Below are 21,788 nucleotides of genomic sequence, written 5' to 3'. Positions count from 1 at the left end.
TAATGAAACCTGTGTTTTGTAATGCATGCCTAAGGAAGATGAGTGTTTTCACCTCGCTTCACCACATAATTAACCCATTTAGGTTGTCCAGATGGTGAATTTTTCACCAGAAGTTTTGAACAGATGCAATACTATACATACATAGCTGTAGAAATGACAATGATCTTACAATGTTTCTATACATTTTGATAAGGGAACACGTTCCAGTTGCAGGAATCCAGAGGGCTAGTTGAAGACACCCCCCCTTGATCTTGGTATTTCAGTCCTCATTGGAAAACTAATTCTCATGATCAAGAGGCTTACATTTGTCCATGGTGTAATAAAGTGTAATTGAAACTCAAATAGTCTTTCATACCCAGATCTGGAAACAGGCAATTAAACAATCTTCACGAATCCTCCTAATTGATGTGTCTTTTGTTGGCTGTTTTTCACAGCAGTGTGCTATTGTGGACCTCAGAAACAATGCTACCTGTACAACAGAATCATATCCAATTTCACTATCGCCTGAAACATGAAGTACAGAATCTCAAATCCTTTCCCTTGCCTACAGACACTTTTTTCTTTTTACGGCTCTCTGTTCACTCTTTTTACATCGTATATAATGAAAATCAATGTAAGATAACCATCATTAAACAGTCATGTAATATTCAAAAGACAAAACATTTAATAGAAGAATGGAGCATAACAATGAAAAATGAAAGGAAGAGAGGAGACAGTAAGAGAGATAAGAGTCACGGATGAGGGGAAATACAAGTAGACTGCCAGACTGTGAATTCACACTGCATATACAATATTTATTTAATTTTCTAATTTGAGATAATCTGTAAGTGAATGTGTGAGGGTGACAATCAAGGATAATACTGTCATACCCCTAACAAATTTGGAAATTTCTTATATGGATTTTAATCAATATAAACATTTTCTATCACCTCATGTTTACAGTATTGACACCTACACCAACACCACTGACTGATCAATATGGGTCTTCAGTTGAACCTACTTTCTCCCACAAGGAAAACCTGAACTCTAACCACTGAGCTACTCAGAAACCCAAATCTCTACATTTCACAGCACTTGAAGCGTACAATACTTTCAAACATCACAAGAGTCAAATCCAGCCAACTTCGATTTGCACGTTATTTACTCTTAAAGGACTAAGAACCCCTTTACATGCAATGGCCATTGTTTCACACTGAGAAAAAATGCTGAAACGGTCAAATAAAGTTGATTTATTTAGTGCAGCTGTTGCCAACAATTACTGGTTTGAACTTGACCTGAACGGACTGAAATCCTGTGGATCTGGTGCCTCAGACCTGCAGGCAGCTTTAGAAAGCATATACTCCTGTAGCCTGTCTATACCTGACGTAAATCAAAATGGAATCTTCCTATAAACAGATCACAGCCATGAAGCCCGTGAATTGTTAGACTGCCTGCACATCTGACACTGCTGAAATGTCCTGTATTTTGACTATCTGAAGTATCTTCAAAAGGCTGTTCTGTAAAATGGCATTCTGGGAACAAGGGTGTCATATACAAAAGCTCCACAGGCTGGCATGAGGGTCACATTCTCTAAACAAGAGTACACATACAATACTACAAAGGCAGTACATGTCTTCAAAGTCCTACAGCTAGTGTCCACTGATCAGGAGCCAGTTCTTCATCAGTAGTAAAGGATATAGAGTATCTAGCATCACTTTTTAGCTGTTCAGTAAACACTACACCGAGCTGTTCAGTCATTCTGGCTAGGAGAGACATACCAATGAACAGGTAGTGTTAAAAAAAAACTACAGTACTTCTTAAAATGAAATACAGTAAAATTAGATCCAGCTAAAGAGCAAATCGTACCTCTATAATGATGAACTCACCAGATGTTATTCTTTGCTATGACAGGCCCAGCAGATATTATTTCTTGCTATGATGCGTCATAAGCACACATAACATGGTTTATCTAAGAAAATGCATTCTCACACGCTTTGTATAATATATATATATATATATATATATGAGACAGCAAGAGCAATAACTCAAACTCATAACCCTACCATTCCGGTTTTAAAATAACTGTTTATGTCTAATTAATCTCAGATTTAATGCTGACCCTTTAAAATGTGTTTTTCTTTTTGTTTGTTTTTTTTCTCTTTTCATATTTCAAAGGGATTTCTTTGTGGCAACCTGAAAACAGGGATTAGAAGGTTGCAAACAGCCGTTTGCTGTTACAGTAAAACAAGTGTGTCAGTAGGTTAAGTACTGTATTGGCAACGGAGGGGTGAAGCTACAGGAATCGGCAATGCAATCACACAGTCCTCCATCATTGCGGCCTGACAAAGTGTGTGTTACGAGCTACTCTATAAATAGGATTACTGATGGGAGGAGACTATGTTGAAGGACAAGGACGCCTATCCACCCAAAATAGTCACTCCAAGAACTTCTTATCTGTGGGCAGACAAAGCCCAGGCATGCGGTACCTGTCTTCTCTGTCTGTTATCTTGGCTGCATTTCATCACCTATTTCAAGGCCAGCTGTGACGGCAGGAGGAGGAGGGGGCAGTGAAATAGTTCAAAAGCTCATTGTCCCGAGACAGCATGTGGAAAAGGATTAGCCGATCAGCCACTGTGCTTCTGCCAAGGAATTTTGGTGACAGATGAGGGAGTGACATTGTTTTTGCTGGTGATTTGTAGTGGAGTATTATATAAACAAGTGATCGTTTTTGGAGCTCCAGCTTGCTAGTTGGTGTTTACTCACTCAGCACTCCCAGGCAGTTTCCTAGGGCTCACATGCAAGGTTATTAGCAATTATTTTGTATAAATAAACCACAGGTGTGATACCAAATACTCAGGGGCTGTATGCTGTGATTTAACATGACGCAGTGCAGCATTGCTGTACAACCAAGGGGTTTATGTTTCTTTAGAAAAATAAATAATCTTAAAATAATGTCAGCGCTTTTAAAAATGTCCACAAATACATTCACAAGAAACATATGTATTTGTACATTTTATAGCAAACTTTTAAAAAAATCACCATAAAAAACATGACAAAACAATGACCAAATATTCACCAAGAAAGCACAGTGAATTAGTAAAGGAGATGACTCCCCAATACTCTTATTGCTTTGATACAGTTTGCAATGCAGCCTGGCACATGAGTTTGCTGTAGACAGTAAAACTCTTTTTCTATTGGCATCAAACTGGGGTCTGAGTGCCGGCCGGAACACTGACCACGAACTCGTCCCCTGAATGTAGCCATCAGCCAGTCATTAATACAGTGTGGCAGCTGGTTAAAAGCTTTAATACTCTGCATTTAGACATCTAATTGTCATTTACAATGCACTGTAATCTTTGTTGAAACTGTCTCCCTAACCTGGCAGTGAACTGATGACCCAATCTCACTGTTTTCACAAATCCAGTCTGCATGAATGAATCCTGGGAATGGCTGCTTTGCTAGCTGTCTCATTCCCATATCAAACACAATGAAGTTATGCTAAATTATTACAGCTCTGTATACAGTACCGGCCCGGCTTGTGTTCTGTACAGAATCCTTTGTAGTAATTTTCCCACTACAGCAGCACAGGACCTGAAATTCCAAAAAATTGTTTTTTGTTCTTGCATGTTCTTGCATGATCCTTTGAAGGATACACTCCTGATTGTGAATTAGTCATTGGTTATATTGTAAATATTTTGACCCTAACTGCGGAGCGGGACAGACAGTGGAGTAGCCACTAGTTGTCCTGTACTCAATGGCCATTATCCAAGGTAAGAGCATGTGTCAATAACTACTCTGTTACTAGCACATGTCAGAATGTGCTGAAAATCTCTTCAGATTGCCCTCCCTTTCTGGTTGTCTCGCCACAAATCACAGAACCAAATGTCTGTGGCCATAGCTTTAAAGGGAATAGGGTCTTTCTTCTACATCCTCTTCCATTCAAGACTATTTATTGCTGTTCCAAATAACCACACTGCATCTCTTTTTTATACCATTATTAGGTTATGTTGAACCCCTACTCTGAACATAATGAGATAGGGTTTTGTTGAGCATTGTAGCCATGGATAAAATGATTGTTTTTTTTTTTCTTCTACTATGTTTTTATGGTCCATTTGGAAAATGACAGTAAAAATTGTGCTATTTTGTACTGTCAACAAAGATGCAAAATGTCTCATTTAGAGAGCTAGACAGACACATTTTATTATGTCAATTTGGTACGCTACAACACCAGTACTGTATCAGAAGTATGGCTTCTTTGTCATTACTTTGGCAGACCTTCGTGAAAGGGATTGTTGGTACACTGAATTGATAGAGTTATTATTTTCTTTAATTATACCTGCAGTAATAACTTTAAGCATCAATGTTAAGATAATAATAATAATAATAATAATAATAATAATAATAATAATAATAATAATATATTGAATTTCTAAATCGCCTTTCAAGCGATCTCAAGGCGTTGTACAACAGTAACAATACAACAAACCCAGCAAAACAAAAATAAAATCAACACCAATACAATTAAAAAAAAAAATTTTTTAAAAAGCTTTAGTATAAAAGTAGGTCTTCAGGCGAGATTTAAAAACATCAAGAGAAGGGGCCTCCCTTAAAATGAGTTGCAGTGAGTTCCATAGGCGTGGGGCATAACAAGAGAAGGCCCAAGAGAAGGCCCAGCGACCGCAGCCTAGGAACCACTAAAATAACCCCACCAAACCTTCACTGTTGAATTGCACTGTGCTGGACAGTTTACAATCAAGGGGGGGTGTTTGTCAATAAAAGTGTAGCAAGGTGTCAAATACATAATTATGTCTCAATAGCATCACATCCTATATATAAATAAGCTACTTTTTAATATATTAAACCAGCAAGTGCAGTGACGAGTCAGTCCAGTTAAAGGCTTGATACACAAAACGTCAGGGGATGTTTTGTCTACTATAAATCCTTACCCCTTTCTCTATGATTCCAGTTTGACACAAGGTTCCCTCGGCAGCCGGGATGCTGTTGGTGACACAGCGGTTACTTTTGCTAAGGCACCAGAGCTCTCTACACACTTCCTAGGAAAGAAGGCAGAAGCAAGTTGATCAGAAAAATGTATTTCAAAATATAATTCACAGGAATTCAAAACGAGTTATTGATCTCCGTTTGATATCATACACATTTTTTTATACAGATGTAAAACAAAATGACATTTAAAAAAAAAAAAAAAACAAGAATGTGAGCTGTAAAGCATCTGGAAAGTAAGTTTCCAAATCCAGAAACTAAAGGTCAATGTTATCCCTCAATTGGCTTGACAAAAAGGGCCAGGAGTGTGGCTTTAGTCTCTTATCATCTAATAAAATAACATACAACTGGCAGTCACGGTTTGGAACATTGCAAGTAGCATGCATCTGATTTATTAAAATCCCCCTTGTGCATTATAGGATAAGCAAAAAACAGCTGACTGCATAAAATGTTGTTGCTTAATAGACATGTTGAGGCTTAGAAATAACAAGGGGAAATTAGAAGAACCGTCTGCAATTCGTCCAGGTTTTTTAGCCATTCCTGAAATACACAAGCTTAAACTAACATCCTACAAATGATGATGTATCGCTACATAGAAAATGCTGCCCCACTGTAACTTTTTTTTTTATATATTCACTATGCAATGCCAGTAGTCCCTTTATCCAAAGTGAAAATATAGAGGGGTCTTGAAAAGAAACATGTGTTAGTTTACAGGTCAAAAGAAGCAGTTATACTCCATAAAAAGTGATATAACTGCGCTGTTAAAGCCCTGAAGATTTCAGTGATGTGACCTGATATTACAGACAGCAGACATAGGCATGGTATGAATTACTCCCTAATGCTTCCCATCATTAAAACAGATTTTTGTAAACATTTATTGGCTCGCAAACCATGGGGTTCCCATCGGGAGCCCAATCTGAGAAATATTGAAGTCTTTGAAATGAGTCATCCCAAAGTTTAACAGTATTAAACGGGTTCTTTACAATGAAAGGTAGTTGTATAATTAGCAATAGTCTTCATGGGTCTGTACTGAGTCCCATAATTGAGTAGAGATTATAGGCCCATGAAATAAAGATACTTGGTTTCTAAATGGTGGTGTTTCTAAATGTATGCCATATATAAAGGATACACTCTGAACGTTCAGTAAGTACTGTAGCTATTCCATGGCCGAGGATTGCTGAATAACAATATTGTCGACAGCTGAGAAGTGAAAGAACCACAGCACTCCATGGAGTAACATGCATGGAGTATTCTGTTCATAAAACAAGTACAATGTATGGAAATGAAGGTACGTTTAAACTGAAATGAAACAGCTGAATTCAGAGAATTACTTTGCTTAGATCAAGCTCTGCATCTGCACAGCGGAATTTGGCGATTTTGGTCATTTGAAACAGTGTGAATGATATGATTCCAAAAAAATATTCACTCAGCAGCATTGACTGTAAAAAAAAAAAAATTGATGCCAGATCTCTCAACGTAAGTAAAGATGTGTGAACCGTTGAGAGTGACTGCCACTTTATATAAATATTACAAGAGAAAAAGTGAGTTATTATTTTAAAAAAATGTAATATATGAACTGGTTGTTTTAAGGGCTAATTTTAAAAGGGGAATTAAGAGCAATAGAAAGCCCTGGGGGGGTTTGCAAAGGGGAAACAGGCTAAGACACTTTGTTGTTTTTAAATTAAACAAGTGACAGACAGGTACTTGATCATTAACCCCCGGTTTCCTGGTTAACAAAATAAAATAAAATAAAATAAATGTCACAGTTTAATGATACTTCCTTGTGCTGTCAGCAGAGGCTGGGACCTCTAAGCTCTATTTACTCTGTATATTGTTCTTCATCCGACTGTCCATAAAAGGGCACCCCTTTTGCCTTTGGGTGAGTGCATCTGCGACTTTCCTGCACAATTTGTACAAACAAAATCGACATTGCCAGATGACCAGCCTCTAGCATATAGCGCCAAGTAATACTTCAGTGTTTCAATGCATCACATTTGACGTTTCCATATTACACAATCAATTCATGAATTCTATTTTACTGGAAGGAAATGGTGGACATGGCTGGGTTTGCAATATCTAGCCCAGGGGTGATATTAGACTGCAAATTCACATTGACAGACTTTGCAGTTTCAAGTAGATCTGAGGCGTGGTCAAAGGTTCCATTTTCATTGCTACCTAGTGATGTCAAAACGTTGTTGCCCTTTATCCACAAATGTTACTGGATATTCCTGCTGTGCTTCAACACATGCTGATGCTTCTTAACCCCCTTGTTTTACTCTTGATAGACTACATTAGCAGTACCAGATTCTGCTTTGTTTGTACTTCTGACCTCAGTGTTATTTGATTTCCAATTTACTCGAACAGCTGATTTTATATCTGGGATACAACGGTACCCAGGACGTCTGGTTTGCATTTCATCTGAAGGAAGGAGTCTCTAATACACACACACACACACACACACACACACACAAACACACACACAAACACACACACACATCCACAGCCACACCCTACCACAGGCCCGCTGGTAGATGGGTTTGCCCAGGGTACCAACGTCCAGGTTTGATTCATAGCTAAACATTTTATGCAGGAAAGGCATATTCTGGTACAATAAATCCCTTTAAAATGTCACTTTCAAGCAACAAAAAAAAGCCTTGAGCTTCATGTGAACCTTAACCCATAATTCCTGTGAACCTCAACCTTAATTAAAAACAAAACAAGTAGCCAGCTACAACAAAGTTAACGTATTTTTTTTTCTTTCTTTATCTTAGCCCTAATTAGAACAATATGCAAAAGAAAAGGTACTACATAAAGCATAGCCTTTCAGAGTTGCATGTATAACAATCCACTGGGCACTCCTGTGGCAGGAACTTCAAAGGGTTTATAGGGCATGCAGAGCATGAAAAAGGTGCACTATGAAAGTTTTTATGCAGTACACAAGTTTTGACCTCTGGGGCAGCATTTAATGTCCTGCCACTTCAGGTATCCAGTGCCAGTTTGGTTAAACAAAAATAATAAAAAACCTAGATTGTCATGCAAGTTAAACCGCCCACAACAGCTGTTTCCAATAAGCAGCCTGCAAACCTTTTAAGAGACCAACATTTCAGACAGAATCACTCACAGATAGTGAAGTGATGGATTTACATTAAAAAAAAGAAAAAAAAGCATGCCTTCCATGCTGGGCCTCTGGTTTTGGCAGTTAGTAAAGACAGTGCTTTTCCAGTTACGGTTTGAGTTTCCTATCAGTTTGTTTTTATGATTTTTATTTCTGTGTGCTACAGATAAGCAGGAAATCCTAATATTGTGGCTGAAATCACCTGCCCTTTGAATTTTGCTTTTATTTGAATAATAATGTGGTATTTTAATTGCACACTGAGAGACCTGGTGGCAACATTTTGTAACTGAAGTTTTTTTAAGTGGTATTTTTGCACTGCGTGCAGTGCCACCTTGTGATTAAATGATGTAATTGTGGCAAGGATCTTAGTCAGTTTTAAAAAAAATCTCTTGGCACTAGCTGACAAATTGGTGAATAGGAACACACAGATAGTATTTGTTATGTGCAGGCAGGGCTTCATTTGTAGGCTTGCCTAGTTTTGATTTAAATCGTTTACTCTGCACACGACAGCTGCGCTATGATGAGTTCCACAGGTAAAGTCATTCCACGGGTTCGCTCTTGAAACTGCATTCGAAAAGTACAGGATACTCATCGAACAGCCCAGGTCCTTTAGGAACACCAAACCTCTGTTAATAAAGTCAGGAGGTATAGCCATAGCCGGAAATCTGAAGACGCAGGTACTAGCGTTGCTTGAGTTACAGTACGTCGAGGCAGGTAAACAGACTGACATCTGCTCATGTTACACATTGCACAAATGTTTTTTTATTTATTTTTTTGTTATGTGACTTTTAAGCTAAGGAAAAGGTCAAAAGCCAGCTGTACCAATTTTTTTAAAACAATAAATTCATGAATTCATGTTAAGTGCTACAGTTGCGTTCCATACAGCACATTAAAAATGCTTTCTCGGCTTGTTTTCACCCCTCAGTTTTTTTTTTTCTTGCTATCTTTAGTCGTCAATTCCAACAAAAAAGAAACGTCGAAAGTTGGCAGGCTTATACCTGTGCATGTTCCTCGGCATCTTGAAATTTCAGTTTATGAAAACTGGTCACCATTTGTGAAGCCAAAGCTACTTATTCCCTTCTCTTACCTGGTTTTCTTTCTTCACTAAATAGATACACTGTCAAGCAACTGGATTGTTCAATTCCCCCTATGCATCAATAAACCATTAGAGAGTATTTAAGTAATCTTTGGTTTTCTTTTGGTAAGAGACTTTTTTTTCCCCTTTCAGGTTTGCAAAATGAAAGAATGTTTAAAATCTGCTAGTGCTTTAATATGATGTGCCTTAAGGCGCTAATAAAGCAATTATGTATTATAATAATATGTTTACTTATCCAACAACGTTGGATACCACTGTAAGAAAGCCAATTTACCAAAAGTTTAACAACCCTAACCTCGCTGTTGGTCTCTAGGGTGTCTGCGGTGGAGTTAATAATCTCCAATAATAATATGAGGCCTCAGTCCAGGCCCCCTAATTCGTTCAAAGGTAATAATTCTTTGGATGCAATTAAGGGAAAAAAAACAACAAAAACACAGTATGCTTTCTAAACGAGCTCATGAACAGAGAAGCACATGCACACGCATACACACACACAGCACAGCCTATTAAAATGTGATATACACCTGGACCTCTATGCTCTGTTTCAATTGCAGACGAAGTTCTGATTACATCGTGGTGGGTTTCAATTACAAACAACACAATTGTTTAGCAGTTACTTGATGAAGTTGAAAGAGATGGGGTGGCATGCTTCTCTAAGGAAATATATTTCTCTTTACTCTCTAATTCAGTAGTTTATTTAGTTACTTCTAATTACAATACCCTAAATACTTTCGTATGTGCTAAATGTTTATGGGAGCTGTAGTTTGTGTACAGGAATGCCAAATAAAACTGCAACTGGATTACAAAGCAAGTCACAAAGCGTTAGGATTTAGACTTCTTACCCCATATTTACATTGGCGGGATGTTGTACCGTACTGAAAGCGACACTGCTCATCAGCATCGTACACCTGACCTGGAGCCACGGTGGGGTACAGGAAATCTCTTTTTGGGGGTTCATTGTCCAGGCATGTCCCACGACCTGAGCTGTCAAAAAAACAAACACACAATAGGATAATTTCTTTTCGAGAGGAGCACACAGTAGACTTACTGAATCCTCAACACAACTGATTTGTCTAGAGGTGTAAAAAGACGTGAGCATCACAGAGAAAGCAGGATGCCTGCAATCTATTGGGTGACATACTGTAAGCTTAAAACATGGTCTCAAGAAGAAAGTCCTGTTCTCTGATTGTTTTTAGCTCTAATTCTTAAAATCCCAATAATGTATTATTATTATTATTATTATTATTATTATTATTATTATTGTTATTGTTATTGTTGTTGTTGTTGTTGTTGTTGTTGTTGTTGTTGTTGTTGTTGTTTAGTATGTAAATACAGCAGACTGTATTTCATTACAGAAGGGAAACACGGTGCTGCGGGCAGCAGTGTGGAGCAGTGGTTAGGGCTCTGGACTCTTGACCGGAGGGTCGTAGGTTCAATCCCCGGTGGGGACACTGCTGCTGTACCCTTGAGCAAGGTACTTTACCTAGATTGCTCCAGTAAAAACCCAACTCTATAAATGGGTAATTGTATGTAAAAATAACGTGATATCTTGTAACAATTGTAAGTTGCTCTGGATTAGGGTGTCAGCTAAGAAATAAATAATAATAATAATAATAATAATAATAATAATAATAATAATAATAATGATAATAATGTAAGAAACACTAAGATAGGGAGCTGGTTGGAACAGCAGGTTAATTCACAAGCTTCCCATGCCAGTTCACACCTAGCACAGGTCACAAGTAAACCAAGCCCCAGGTGGCTGTTTGAGAAAGACAAGGGCCTGAATGGATGGGATGTTCAGGTGAGTGACACGCAGTGCTTTGAGAGAAAGCTTGCATGGCACCTGCCATCACCGGTTCTGACTGTAGCAAGCACCATTGTGCCATTACCCATCACCTTTCATGAGCACGAAAAAATATTAAAACAAATGATAAATTCCTTTAGAACTTAACAAAACGAAAACTCAATACGAAATCATTAGGCAAAGGTTCTCAGTTCTCTTCCACAAAACTCTTTTTTTGTTTTCAATCCAAATACATCTAGTTGGAAGATGAAAATGTTAATAAAAAAACCCATCCAATAATGCACAGTAGTGCCCTGGAATGTGGACAGAAGGAATGCAGTAGACCTGTGCAATAGCTGCCCTCCACAATGAAACAGATACTACTATGGTAACGGAAAACTGCCTGCAGGGCCTTTCAGTGCAGCAGTAAAGAGTTCTCTAAAAAGGAGACATGTGTAATGGGGCAAAGGTCCTCTCTCGCGTGCATGGGGTGTGTTTAGTCTATTTTGTCATAAAGAAATATGTAATGCTCACTGCTACACTGATCACTGCCGTTTCAACTATTTTTATATTCAGCTTAACATTTTAATGCAGCAGAGAAAAACAACACAAAGAAAGCCAAGGGCCAGACAGAGTCTCTTTTGTTGAGAATGCTTACACTAGACTTTAAAATTGTTCTTTTTTCATCCCTCGTGTTGTCATACGGATGCTTTTCTTAACTCACATTTAACCCGGCAGGCAAGTTTTTTTTTTTTTCCTTTTTTTCCTGAGTGAATGTTTTAAATCTGTTGTGGTACTCTTCTGCTCTTGATTCTTTGAACACAGCCAGAGCTAATTGTTTTCATATCTTTTCCACAAAATGTTCATTTGAAGAATATATTTGAAATATATGACCCCTTACAAGTACAGATGGTTTTCAATATAGCACACATGTTTACATTTTACCAGCAAAACGTTGCAGTGGTTCGAACTGTCTTCTGAATTTGTCAAGGTTGGATACTTGGCAGGATAAAATGATCCAGGTTCAGCTGCCTACTTGATGGAGGGTTGGAGAAAATTCACCAGGAAGGACCTGTGTTAGATGCTTAGTCCCATAGCTCCTGCTGGTGAATCAACTACTAATGAAGCCCATTATACATAACAGCCATTCAACCGGTGAGGCGCGTGTTCTAATATTACAGCATTTATAGTAATAATAACAACATTTAAAATAAACTCTAAGTGTGAATTTTAAAAAAGACAAAAAGTTCAAAAATATCAAAGATGGTTGGAAATTGGATTTACCTTGGGTGGCACTGCAGACGAACCTCGTCCTCAGTGTGTCATCTGTGGCGATATACTGGCTAATGACAGACTATTTAAGTGTTTTTAAAGTTTGTAGCAATTTCTGTAATATTTTCTACTGCGAAACTAGTGTCACATTTATCAAACTTTAAAGACGTTAATAGGATGATCCATTTTACAAAAAGTACCAGGTATGTTTTTTTTTATTGGAATTAGATTTGGTGTTCTATGCTATCTGTACACAGGATAAGGAATTTTGGCAAATACTTTAATACTTTAATACAAAAAACACACATTAAGCCACTTGTCAATCAACTGGTTTATAAAAGCAAAGCTCATCTTTATTGTAACTAGAATAATTAAGCTGTACATTTTACTGTAGACAACTATTTGCCTTTACAGTCGAGTTTACAGTGAACTGTGTTACAGAGGCCTTGAACAATCACAACCAGTTTAAGGACCAGCAATAACAAATCTTAAACTAGCAGCATCAGCTGAAAACACACACAGCCTATCTCCTTGACCACCTCAAAACCAGGCATAATGGACAGAAAATCGCATGTTGTTCCATTACAACACTGTAGACATGGCTTCTATTGCTGCTTTAGACAGTATCAGATTTATTTACCTTTACAATCAATGTTCTGTTTTTTTTTTCATTGACAGATAATCATCAGGAAACCTAAGAACACCGCTATTAGAAGTCTAACCGGTTGAATTACTAGGCAAATTCAGGGGGGAAAAAAACTGAAAGGGATGGGTGAAATGAGTGTAATGCCCCAAGGAGAAGTGAAATGCAATTACAGTATTTGACTTTTGCTCTGTTTGTTTTCGTTGCTGATGTTTGCTCGTCTAATCCCTTTTCCTGGCTCTTAATATCCCCACAACAGAAACGAATATCCCTGTTGCTATCCTAGTCTCAGGCATCTCCTGGCTTCCCATTCCAGCACAAAAAAAAACACTTGTGTATTGGGGCTAGGGGAAGGCAAAATTTCCTGGACATTAAAACAAGCTAAATTAAATGCAGATTGCCGTAACCTTCTCACATACATGAATGAGTACTCATGCTTCTCTGCTTATTAATCGACAAGTACTGGTTAGTGGTATATTAATTAAAAGATAGTACTTCAAAGATACACTACTTCCGCAATAATAAAATATACAAATAGAGAAATAAGACAATGGCGAAAAAGTCATGGCTTGCTGAGGTCAGTTTGGCAGTTGAGAAAAACATAAAATACAGAAGCACAATCTGGACTAGCTGTATGGCTTTGTGACAGCATGTGTTTCATACTCAACCCATTCTTTGTTTCGCCCCTTTAACAACCATAACAACCACCGATTCCCTGTAGGACTGCAGAGGTTCTTCAAAAAAACAAGCAATGCTCAAGAATAAACAAGGTCTGCTACCATCCTGCATTTGCTAAAGCAATCTCTGCGGCTGAGAGTGCTCTCAACACTGTATTGCCTGGATTCCTTTTAAAAATAAATAACACAAACTGGATACAGCCCACCAGTCTCCACTAAAGAAAAGAAACTTTAGCCCAGCAGACAAACATTTCAACAAGGCGTCACTTTCAACGTCAACGATGCCTTGCATTGCTAGCCACCTAGCTTTGGTTTACAGCAATCTCACACTGCTAAAGTCCACTTTTAACAGATGCAGTGCGCTTGCTTCTTTATTATATAGCACAGAACCATTTCATTGAATTCTGCCCCTTAATAATTTGTGCACTTTTTTCTAACCAGGTACACACCTTCTGCTTTCTTTTTGTGTAAACTTAAAACTTACAGCCCCTAATGAGTACTGGCTCTCTCTGCTTGCTGAGTAAGAGCCACTTGCTCCTCTATCCCAGAAACCGCCTGGAACATGATGTAAAGCAATCAAGAGATATGTGCACAATACAGTCACCACCAGCTCAATCCAAGAGAGACATGTTAAAGTAGACCAAATGAGTCATTTCCAAGCCCCTGCAGCTGTGATCAGTTGTGATATGTAAAAATTGCAGGTCAGCCCATAGGGTATAAAGGTGCATTGAAAAGCACTAGATCCACATAATTTCAGCAAAAACATAAATATATATATATATATATATACAGTACTGTGCAAAAGTTTTAGGCAGGTATGAAAAAATGCTGTAAAGTAAGAATGATTTCAAAAATAGACATGTTAATAGTTTATATTTATCAATTAACAAAATGCAAAGTGAGTGAACAGAAGAAAAATCTACATCAAATCAATATTTGGTGTGACCACCCTTTGCCTTCAAAACAGCATCAATTCTTCTAGGTACACTTGCACACAGTTTTTGAAGGAACTCGGCAGGTAGGTTGGCCCAAACATCTTGGAGAACTAACCACAGTTCTTCTGTGGATTTAGGCAGCCTTAGTTGCTTCTCTCTCTTCATGTAATCCCAGACAGACTCGATGATGTTGAGATCAGGGCTCTGTGGGGGCCATACCATCACTTCCAGGACTCCTTGTTCTTCTTTCATCAGTCCAGAGCACCTGCTGCCATTTTTCTGTACCCCAGTTCCTGTGTTTTCATGCATAGTTGAGTCGCTTGGCCTTGTTTCCACGTCGGAGGTATGGCTTTTTGGCCGCAAGTCTTCCATGATGGCCACTTCTGACCAGACTTCTCCGGACAGTAGATGGGTGTACCAGGGTCCCACTGTTTTCTGCCAATTCTGAGCTGATGGCACTGCTAGACATCTTCCGATTGCGAAGGGAAGTAAGCATGATGTGTCTTTCATCTGCTGCAGTAAGTTTCCTTGGCCGACCACTGCGTCTACGGTCCTCAACGTTGCCCGTTTCTTTGTGCTTCTTCAAAAGAGCTTGGACAGCACATCTGGAAACCCCTGTCAGCCTTGAAATTTCTGCCTGGGAGAGACCTTGCTGATGCAGTATAACTACCTTGTGTCTTGTTGCTGTGCTCAGTCTTGCCATGGTGTATGACTTTTGACAGTAAACTGTCTTCAGCAACCTCACCTTGTTAGCTGAGTTTGGCTATTCCTCACCCAGTTTTATTCCTCCTATATAGCTGTTTCTGTTTCAGTTAATGATTGTGTTTCAACCTACATATTGAATTGATGATCATTAGCACCTGTTTGGTATAATTGTTTAATCATACACCTGACTATATGCCTACAAAATCCCTGACTTTGTGCAAGTGTACCTAGATGAATTGATGCTGTTTTGAATGCAAAGGGTGGTCACACCAAATATGGATTTGATTTAGATTTTTCTTCTGTTGACTCACTTTGCATTTAGTTAATTGATAAATATAATCTATTAACATGTCTATTTTTGAAAGCATTCTTACTTTACAGCATTTTTTCACACCTGCCTAAAACTTTTGCACAGTACTGTATATAATTCGGGTCTTGACATCATCTGAATTCATGAAAAGAGAACTAAATTAAATTAAGTTGGCACAGTTCAAGTTTCCACACTGGTTTTGCTGTTGGCCTTTATATGCAGTCTTCTGAGTTTCTGTTTTAATGCAACATAATTTTGAGTGCAGGTCCCTGAGTCTTTATTTTAGGTTTAACACTTAGCTTAAAGCTGATGACAGAACTGTTTGTTTGACAGGGAAGCATTGAATCATATGTTAATATTCTTATCAGTGATCCAACATGGAACCTAACATGACAATGTTTACCTAAAGAGTGCCTTTCATACATCACTAAGTACTGTACAGCAAAGGTAAAGGTGCCATAATCTGCAGCATATGTTTGACATTCACATATTAGAAAACAAATGGATTTTCAAACTCATTTTGTCCCGCCCTAGCAGATAAGGCTTAATAAAGTGTGAAATGTGCCGTATTTATTACTAGATCATTCAGGAATAACTTTACCCTTGCTTCAAAGTATGCTCTGAATCTAGCATCTTTTTAAAAGTGTTAGCACAGATACTTCACTTCACCTCAAACCCTCACCTTAATACTCCCTGTTTAGGTTGGCAATCTGGTAGAGGGGAATGCTGATACTAAAACTGAAGCACAAAAGACAAACAAGCACCTTGCTCACCCCCTTATTAAAGGGGGCAGTGTTTCAGCCCGCTGCTCCCAGCCCTCTCCCACTGAGGCACTTACTCGAGGAAACTGGTGATGTAGTCCTTGCTGCATGCTGACCAGGAGAAGGGGTTGGTGTTGGCTGTAATGTGAGCCGCCATGAGCTTTGCTGCTTCATGACCTTTGGTCCCGCATGAGTTTCCAATTCCATCGTGGTTCATGCCGAAACTGTCAGGGAAAGCAAAGGACTACATTACCCCCACTGTGCAACCTGGCACAACAATGCATCAGTCCAATGTGGACGAAAAATGTTACTCACTATATCCTACTCTACATGTCATGCCCATTGACCCCCTCCCACCCCCCCCACCCCCCCACCTACCCCCACCCCCCCCCCACACACACACACAAACCCCCAACACACACACATGCACATTTTTCTGGTCCAAACGAAAGAAAAATGACTTTTGCAACAGCTGTTCATAGCTGGATAAGGACAAAGGTCATAGGTTGTCTATGCCGATTGCTTCTCTAGAGGCACTGGAAGGTCATAATTACTGCTTGATGACTGGTTGTCAAAAAGCATGATTATGGGTTGCTTCCCGGCCGTGTCAAAAGCTGGGAGAATGGGGTTACCCATGATATAAATCAGAACGTGAAAAGGCAAGGCTTCTAAATTAACCCCCAGTTCTTCTATTAAGGGGACATTCTTCTTATACAATATGACCCAATTCTCCCTGCAGCTACATAGCAGTATAAAAGGAGTTACAGTGCAGCCACAATGGTCTATGCTGGTACTTGCTTTTGCTGCCGATTATCTGTAGCTCACAGTGATGTAGGCAGAGCTAGTATTTCAATTCTGATACTAGAACACACTGTATACCCAATTTTCTAATCCTCTAAATACACTTTCATATTTATTGTAGTAAAATATGTACTGAATTTGAAAAAAAAAGACGATCTTGTAACGCTAAGTATTGAAAAGAGGCTTCCATGCTGCACAAAAACACAAATCCGTTTTAATGCATCAAACATACCTAACCACATCACACTTCAACTTGTTTCTGACGTTTTACTAGTTTAGCAATATATCAGTACAGCTGAAATCTCTTGTTTTTTACATTTCTTACAGCAGTGTGTGTTTTTACACAAGTTCCTTAGAACAGAGGCAGACACGAGACATAATAAAGGAAATTGACATTTTCTTGAACTCTTTGGAAAGCGGATATAGGGACAAATACCTCCTAATTATTTTTCTTCACACTCAGCATGACAAATGCACGAGGCAGTTATGCACTTTCACTCTTTCTGGCAAAATAAAACCCTGCAATTTGATGACACTGGCAAGAGGCAGCAAACAATGCCTAATGCAATCCCAGTTTCATCCAAATTAGGAAACCACTTATAAAGACTGTCCTGTACACATAGATAGAGAGACTGACAAGTAGACAGACAGGCGCACTGTATAAGCATGGCCGAAATAATCAGTAGCCAAATTAGGTACACTATTAGGTATTAGAAGATTGAAGTTCAAATGTATTAAAAAGTTATCCATATGTTTATTATACCGAGATAAAATAAATTAATTAATTTACTACAATGAAGAAAGGTTTTTAGACAAACTTTAAAGAAAATGTTGTAGTAAGTTCTACTGTTTGGCTTTCATTTCTTTTAACTGTAGTGATATTAAACAAAAGCCTTTCTTTTTATTATTATTATCTGAAGTGTTATGGTTTGACACTCTCTATTACTTCCCATTTTATTTCACAAACTAGCATTCATAAATGTTTTGATACTGGGGTGGGAAAATCAAGGTGCTTGGTCCATAGCCCAGACTATGTAAATCACTTAAACAAATGTATTTTCATTTGTCTTTTCCTTTGAAAGTTAATCAAGTATTACATTGACCAGTAAACTCCTATTCAGACAGCTAAAAGGGTTTTCAAAACCACAGGTTGTAAATACTTATGGGCAGCACTGTATACTCGGTTTAATCTGCTTGCATTGCATACACAATTTAAAAATCTGAGAAATAATATGTGAGTGTGTGTGTGTGCGTGTGTGTGTGTGTGTGTGTATGTGCGTGCGTGTGTGTGTGTGTGTGTGTGTGTGTTCTTTCTCCAGTGCCAATACAATAGCGGCTATATCACTGGCCAGATAACTGGAAATGGGACCAGTTGATATATATACTGTATATATATATATATATATATATATATATTTGTTTTACTCTTGGTACTGCTACTACAGTGTATTATTGTATTATTGTAGTATATGAGTACATGACTTGGTCACGGTAGACCCACACTTGCTAAAGCTGTCATGCAGAAGGCTAGGAACAGTGGCAGTTGAGAAAACTAGGAACAGTGACCTGAAATTTTTGGTATTCCTCCTGAAGAACAACAATGTACAAAAGTGAATGCTGGTAGTTATATGTCTCTCCACGCACCCTCCCACCACATCCCCTTTAGTGAACCAAAGAATTCCCAAACGGACACTGCGTCCATCCTGTTTTAAATAAATACTGTATATTTTGTAGGAGCCTTTGGTTTGAGCTCACTCACTTGTGGCCGATCTCGTGTGCAATGGTGAAAGCTGAACCCAGCCCAATGTCTTCATTAATGCTGCAGCTTCTTTCAGGCTCACACATTCCTGCTACAGAGGCCAAGCCTGGATAAACAGAAGGAGACACAAAGGGTCAAGCCAAGGTGTTTCAGTATTAAAAGCCCCAGTTATAAATCTCTGAATTCTTTTTATACCCTCCCTGCACAGAAGGAAGAGTTGGCAAAAGGTTAACTTTCGAAGTCATTTGCAAAATCACTGGGGGGAATTTCACTTTGCCGGCTAGACATTAATATTTTTTGAACTACAGTCGTTGCTGGAAAATGTCTAGACTAGGGGTTAGATTTATAAATTTTACTTCTGGTAACTTGGGACCACCTAGTAACTTGAGCCAGAGCTGGGATTTAAAGAAAACGTTTTCTTTTTTCTTTCTTTCTTTTTTTTTTTTTTTACCGTTCATGAGTCTGCAAAGCGCAATATGATTTAGCGTTAGAAAAAAAAAAGTTTCATTTTTTTTTTTTTTTTAAATCAGCAACAATTAACAGTGCTTGGGTGAAGATCGTAATTTTAAAACAGATAGCCCCATCATCTTTTTTTCTTGTTTACTGAGGTGATTTGTTACTGATAGCCATTTTATATTGTTTTTTGTTTGTTTTTTTTTGTAACCTGTTTGATTATTACCAGTGTAAAACAGCATTGCTACGGAATTATTAGTTGTTAGCATTTCACTTCCACTGGTGACTTAGCCTAAACAATATGGTTCAATGAATAAGTTGTCAGTTACTTTAGTGATTGAATCAGTCACTTTACTGCTAAGCAGGGAAGTCTGTTGTAAAACCAGCAGTCTTGACTATTGAAGTAGTTGTTTGGAGATACTGCAAGCTGCTGGACTTCTACAAACAGGGACTACTTTCAATAAGATGTTTTTTTTGTTTGTTTGTTTAATGAGAGGTTTGGAAGAAGTTGATGTCCTTGGATAACCCTCAGACATGGGGCTTTTCACTCCAGCCACAGATTGGGCAAGGAACACAAACTTGTGGAAAATCTAGGATGCTAAACAGATGCCTGTGTGAGTAAACCCACCAGCAGGATTTGACAAATGTACCCTGCCTGTCAAACCACCCCTGGAGTAACAATATTACTTTTAAGATATACTGTTCTACCTGGAGGGCCTCTATCAGATAATTCCTGTATTGTTGATTTCACAGCCAGATATGCACATAAACCACTTTTTTATTTGCCAACCAGGCTGCTTTTGTTTTTTTGGGGAGGGACTCAAGTACAATGGAGACGGGTTGTACAGAAATGAGCCCTGAGCTCCCTCCTGTAATTACTGACTGCTATGTCTGAACCGTCCAGCAGACAGGGTTTTTTTTGTTGTTGTTATTTTCCTGCAAAGACCCAGGAGTGTTTCACATCATTTAAACTGTTAATGACCCTCAAAAACGCAAAGGTTGCATTTAACCTTTTATCTTTCCTTTAGGAAAACCAATCAGATCAATACTCTGGGATTCAGGGAAAGATGTGGACTGGGAGATCACAGTTTTGAAATCCAGTTGTGATACATCTTGAATGAACCATTATGAATATGCCAAGGCATATACAGCAGCAATGGCCTTGGGTCAGCACTACTGTTGCTGTCACCGCACTGCGGTTACTGGTAAAGTGAGGCAGTATAGCCTTATTGCAACAGTGGGGGGGGGGGGGGGGGGGGGGGGGAGTGTCCCTGAATCCCAGATTAGAGTGGGGGAAACTTTGCAGAAATGAAGCAAGAACCCACTGGAAAGTCGCAAGAAATGTCTTAATTACAGTAAGTCTTAATTACAGAAATGCTTTCTATTCCCCTCTATCCATGTTTAAAAGAATTCATTATTTCACTGTTGTTTTACACAGTTTTAAAGAGAATAATACATGTACTGCCTGCATTGCTAAATATGATGCTTTCATAGCTTTGGGACACAAATTAAAATAATTTAAATTGCTGTGTGATTTTGGTCTGCCAGTCTTTTGATAATTAATATATCTCTTTGAGCGATCTTTCACACTTACCCAGAGTCCCACATGGTTTGTTTTTGTAAGTGCAGATGTCATATCTGTAAAGGACAGAAAAACACATTAAAAACAAACCTCACCCCTGCTTGTTTTAAAGGGGAGCTGTGATCTATTTCCTGAGACAGCCCTTACTGTCAGGCCCTGATCGGAATCATTATGTGCAGCCAGCTGGCGTGGCGGCATTTCTTACATTTCCAGCCCTCTGTAAACGGCAGGTAGAAGTGTCCTGGCAGAGCCGTGGCCTCAGGCTAGTGGGACACCTGCCAGTTTTGAAAATAATCAATAAGGTTAAAGTGGATCTTTGTAATTACTGCCTCACTAAAGCACTTTCCTGGGGCACTGAAGAGGTTACAGCAGTGGTGTGTGTGTGCCACTAAAAACTGCCTCCCTTCACTGGCTCTTTGGCATTTGTAATCGTAGTTGAAAGTTAGGTGACTGCAGCTAGGTTACTAAAATACCAGTATACATAACTGTTGCATTGTTTAAGTCAACATTCTTTTTTTGTGGATACATACAAAGCAGTTTTGTTTTATAAGTAGGAATAAGTGTGTGATATCTAATTTGCAATTACTGTAATGCTAAATTAGAAGTAACAATTGTGAAAAAAATGGGACCACACATACACAACACCAGTTAGGTACTGGCCATACTTAATAAAGTCTTTCTCATGTTGTTCCTACAGAAGAAAAAAAGCAACGCAATGCCCAACAGGTGTTGGACTTACTGTTATTATGGTTAGGGATGAGGACTATGAGCTATGAGATCCTGTAGTTGGAAACAAGCTAACTGTGTTCACATATAAATAGATGTGTCCCTGATAAGACATTTATTGGACAATAAGATGCAAATACTTTCTAAGGTTGATATTGTGCATGCAATTCCTATAAGTGCTATTTTT

The 21,788-nt window shown here is 38.5% G+C and overlaps 1 protein-coding gene across 2 annotated transcripts in view; it reads right to left on the bottom strand.

Annotated features, from left to right (window-relative positions):
• LOC117403783 (A disintegrin and metalloproteinase with thrombospondin motifs 6) overlaps nt 1–21,788 on the bottom strand; it is an 82,230-nt gene that overhangs the window by 30,517 nt on the left and 29,925 nt on the right. For both annotated transcript variants that reach the window (XM_059006613.1, XM_059006618.1), the window contains 5 exons: nt 20,888–20,931; nt 18,841–18,946; nt 16,358–16,504; nt 10,034–10,175; nt 4,926–5,033 (listed from right to left, as the gene is read on the bottom strand). In XM_059006613.1, coding sequence (XP_058862596.1) covers nt 4,926–5,033; nt 10,034–10,175; nt 16,358–16,504; nt 18,841–18,946; nt 20,888–20,931 — 547 coding nt within the window. The remainder of the gene's footprint in view (nt 1–4,925; nt 5,034–10,033; nt 10,176–16,357; nt 16,505–18,840; nt 18,947–20,887; nt 20,932–21,788) is intronic.

The sequence above is a fragment of the Acipenser ruthenus genome, chromosome 2, assembly GCF_902713425.1.
Source record: "Acipenser ruthenus chromosome 2, fAciRut3.2 maternal haplotype, whole genome shotgun sequence".
Taxonomy (NCBI): domain Eukaryota; kingdom Metazoa; phylum Chordata; class Actinopteri; order Acipenseriformes; family Acipenseridae; genus Acipenser; species Acipenser ruthenus.
Note: the sequence above shows the minus strand (reverse complement) of the source record. Positions and strands in the feature narration are given on the sequence as shown.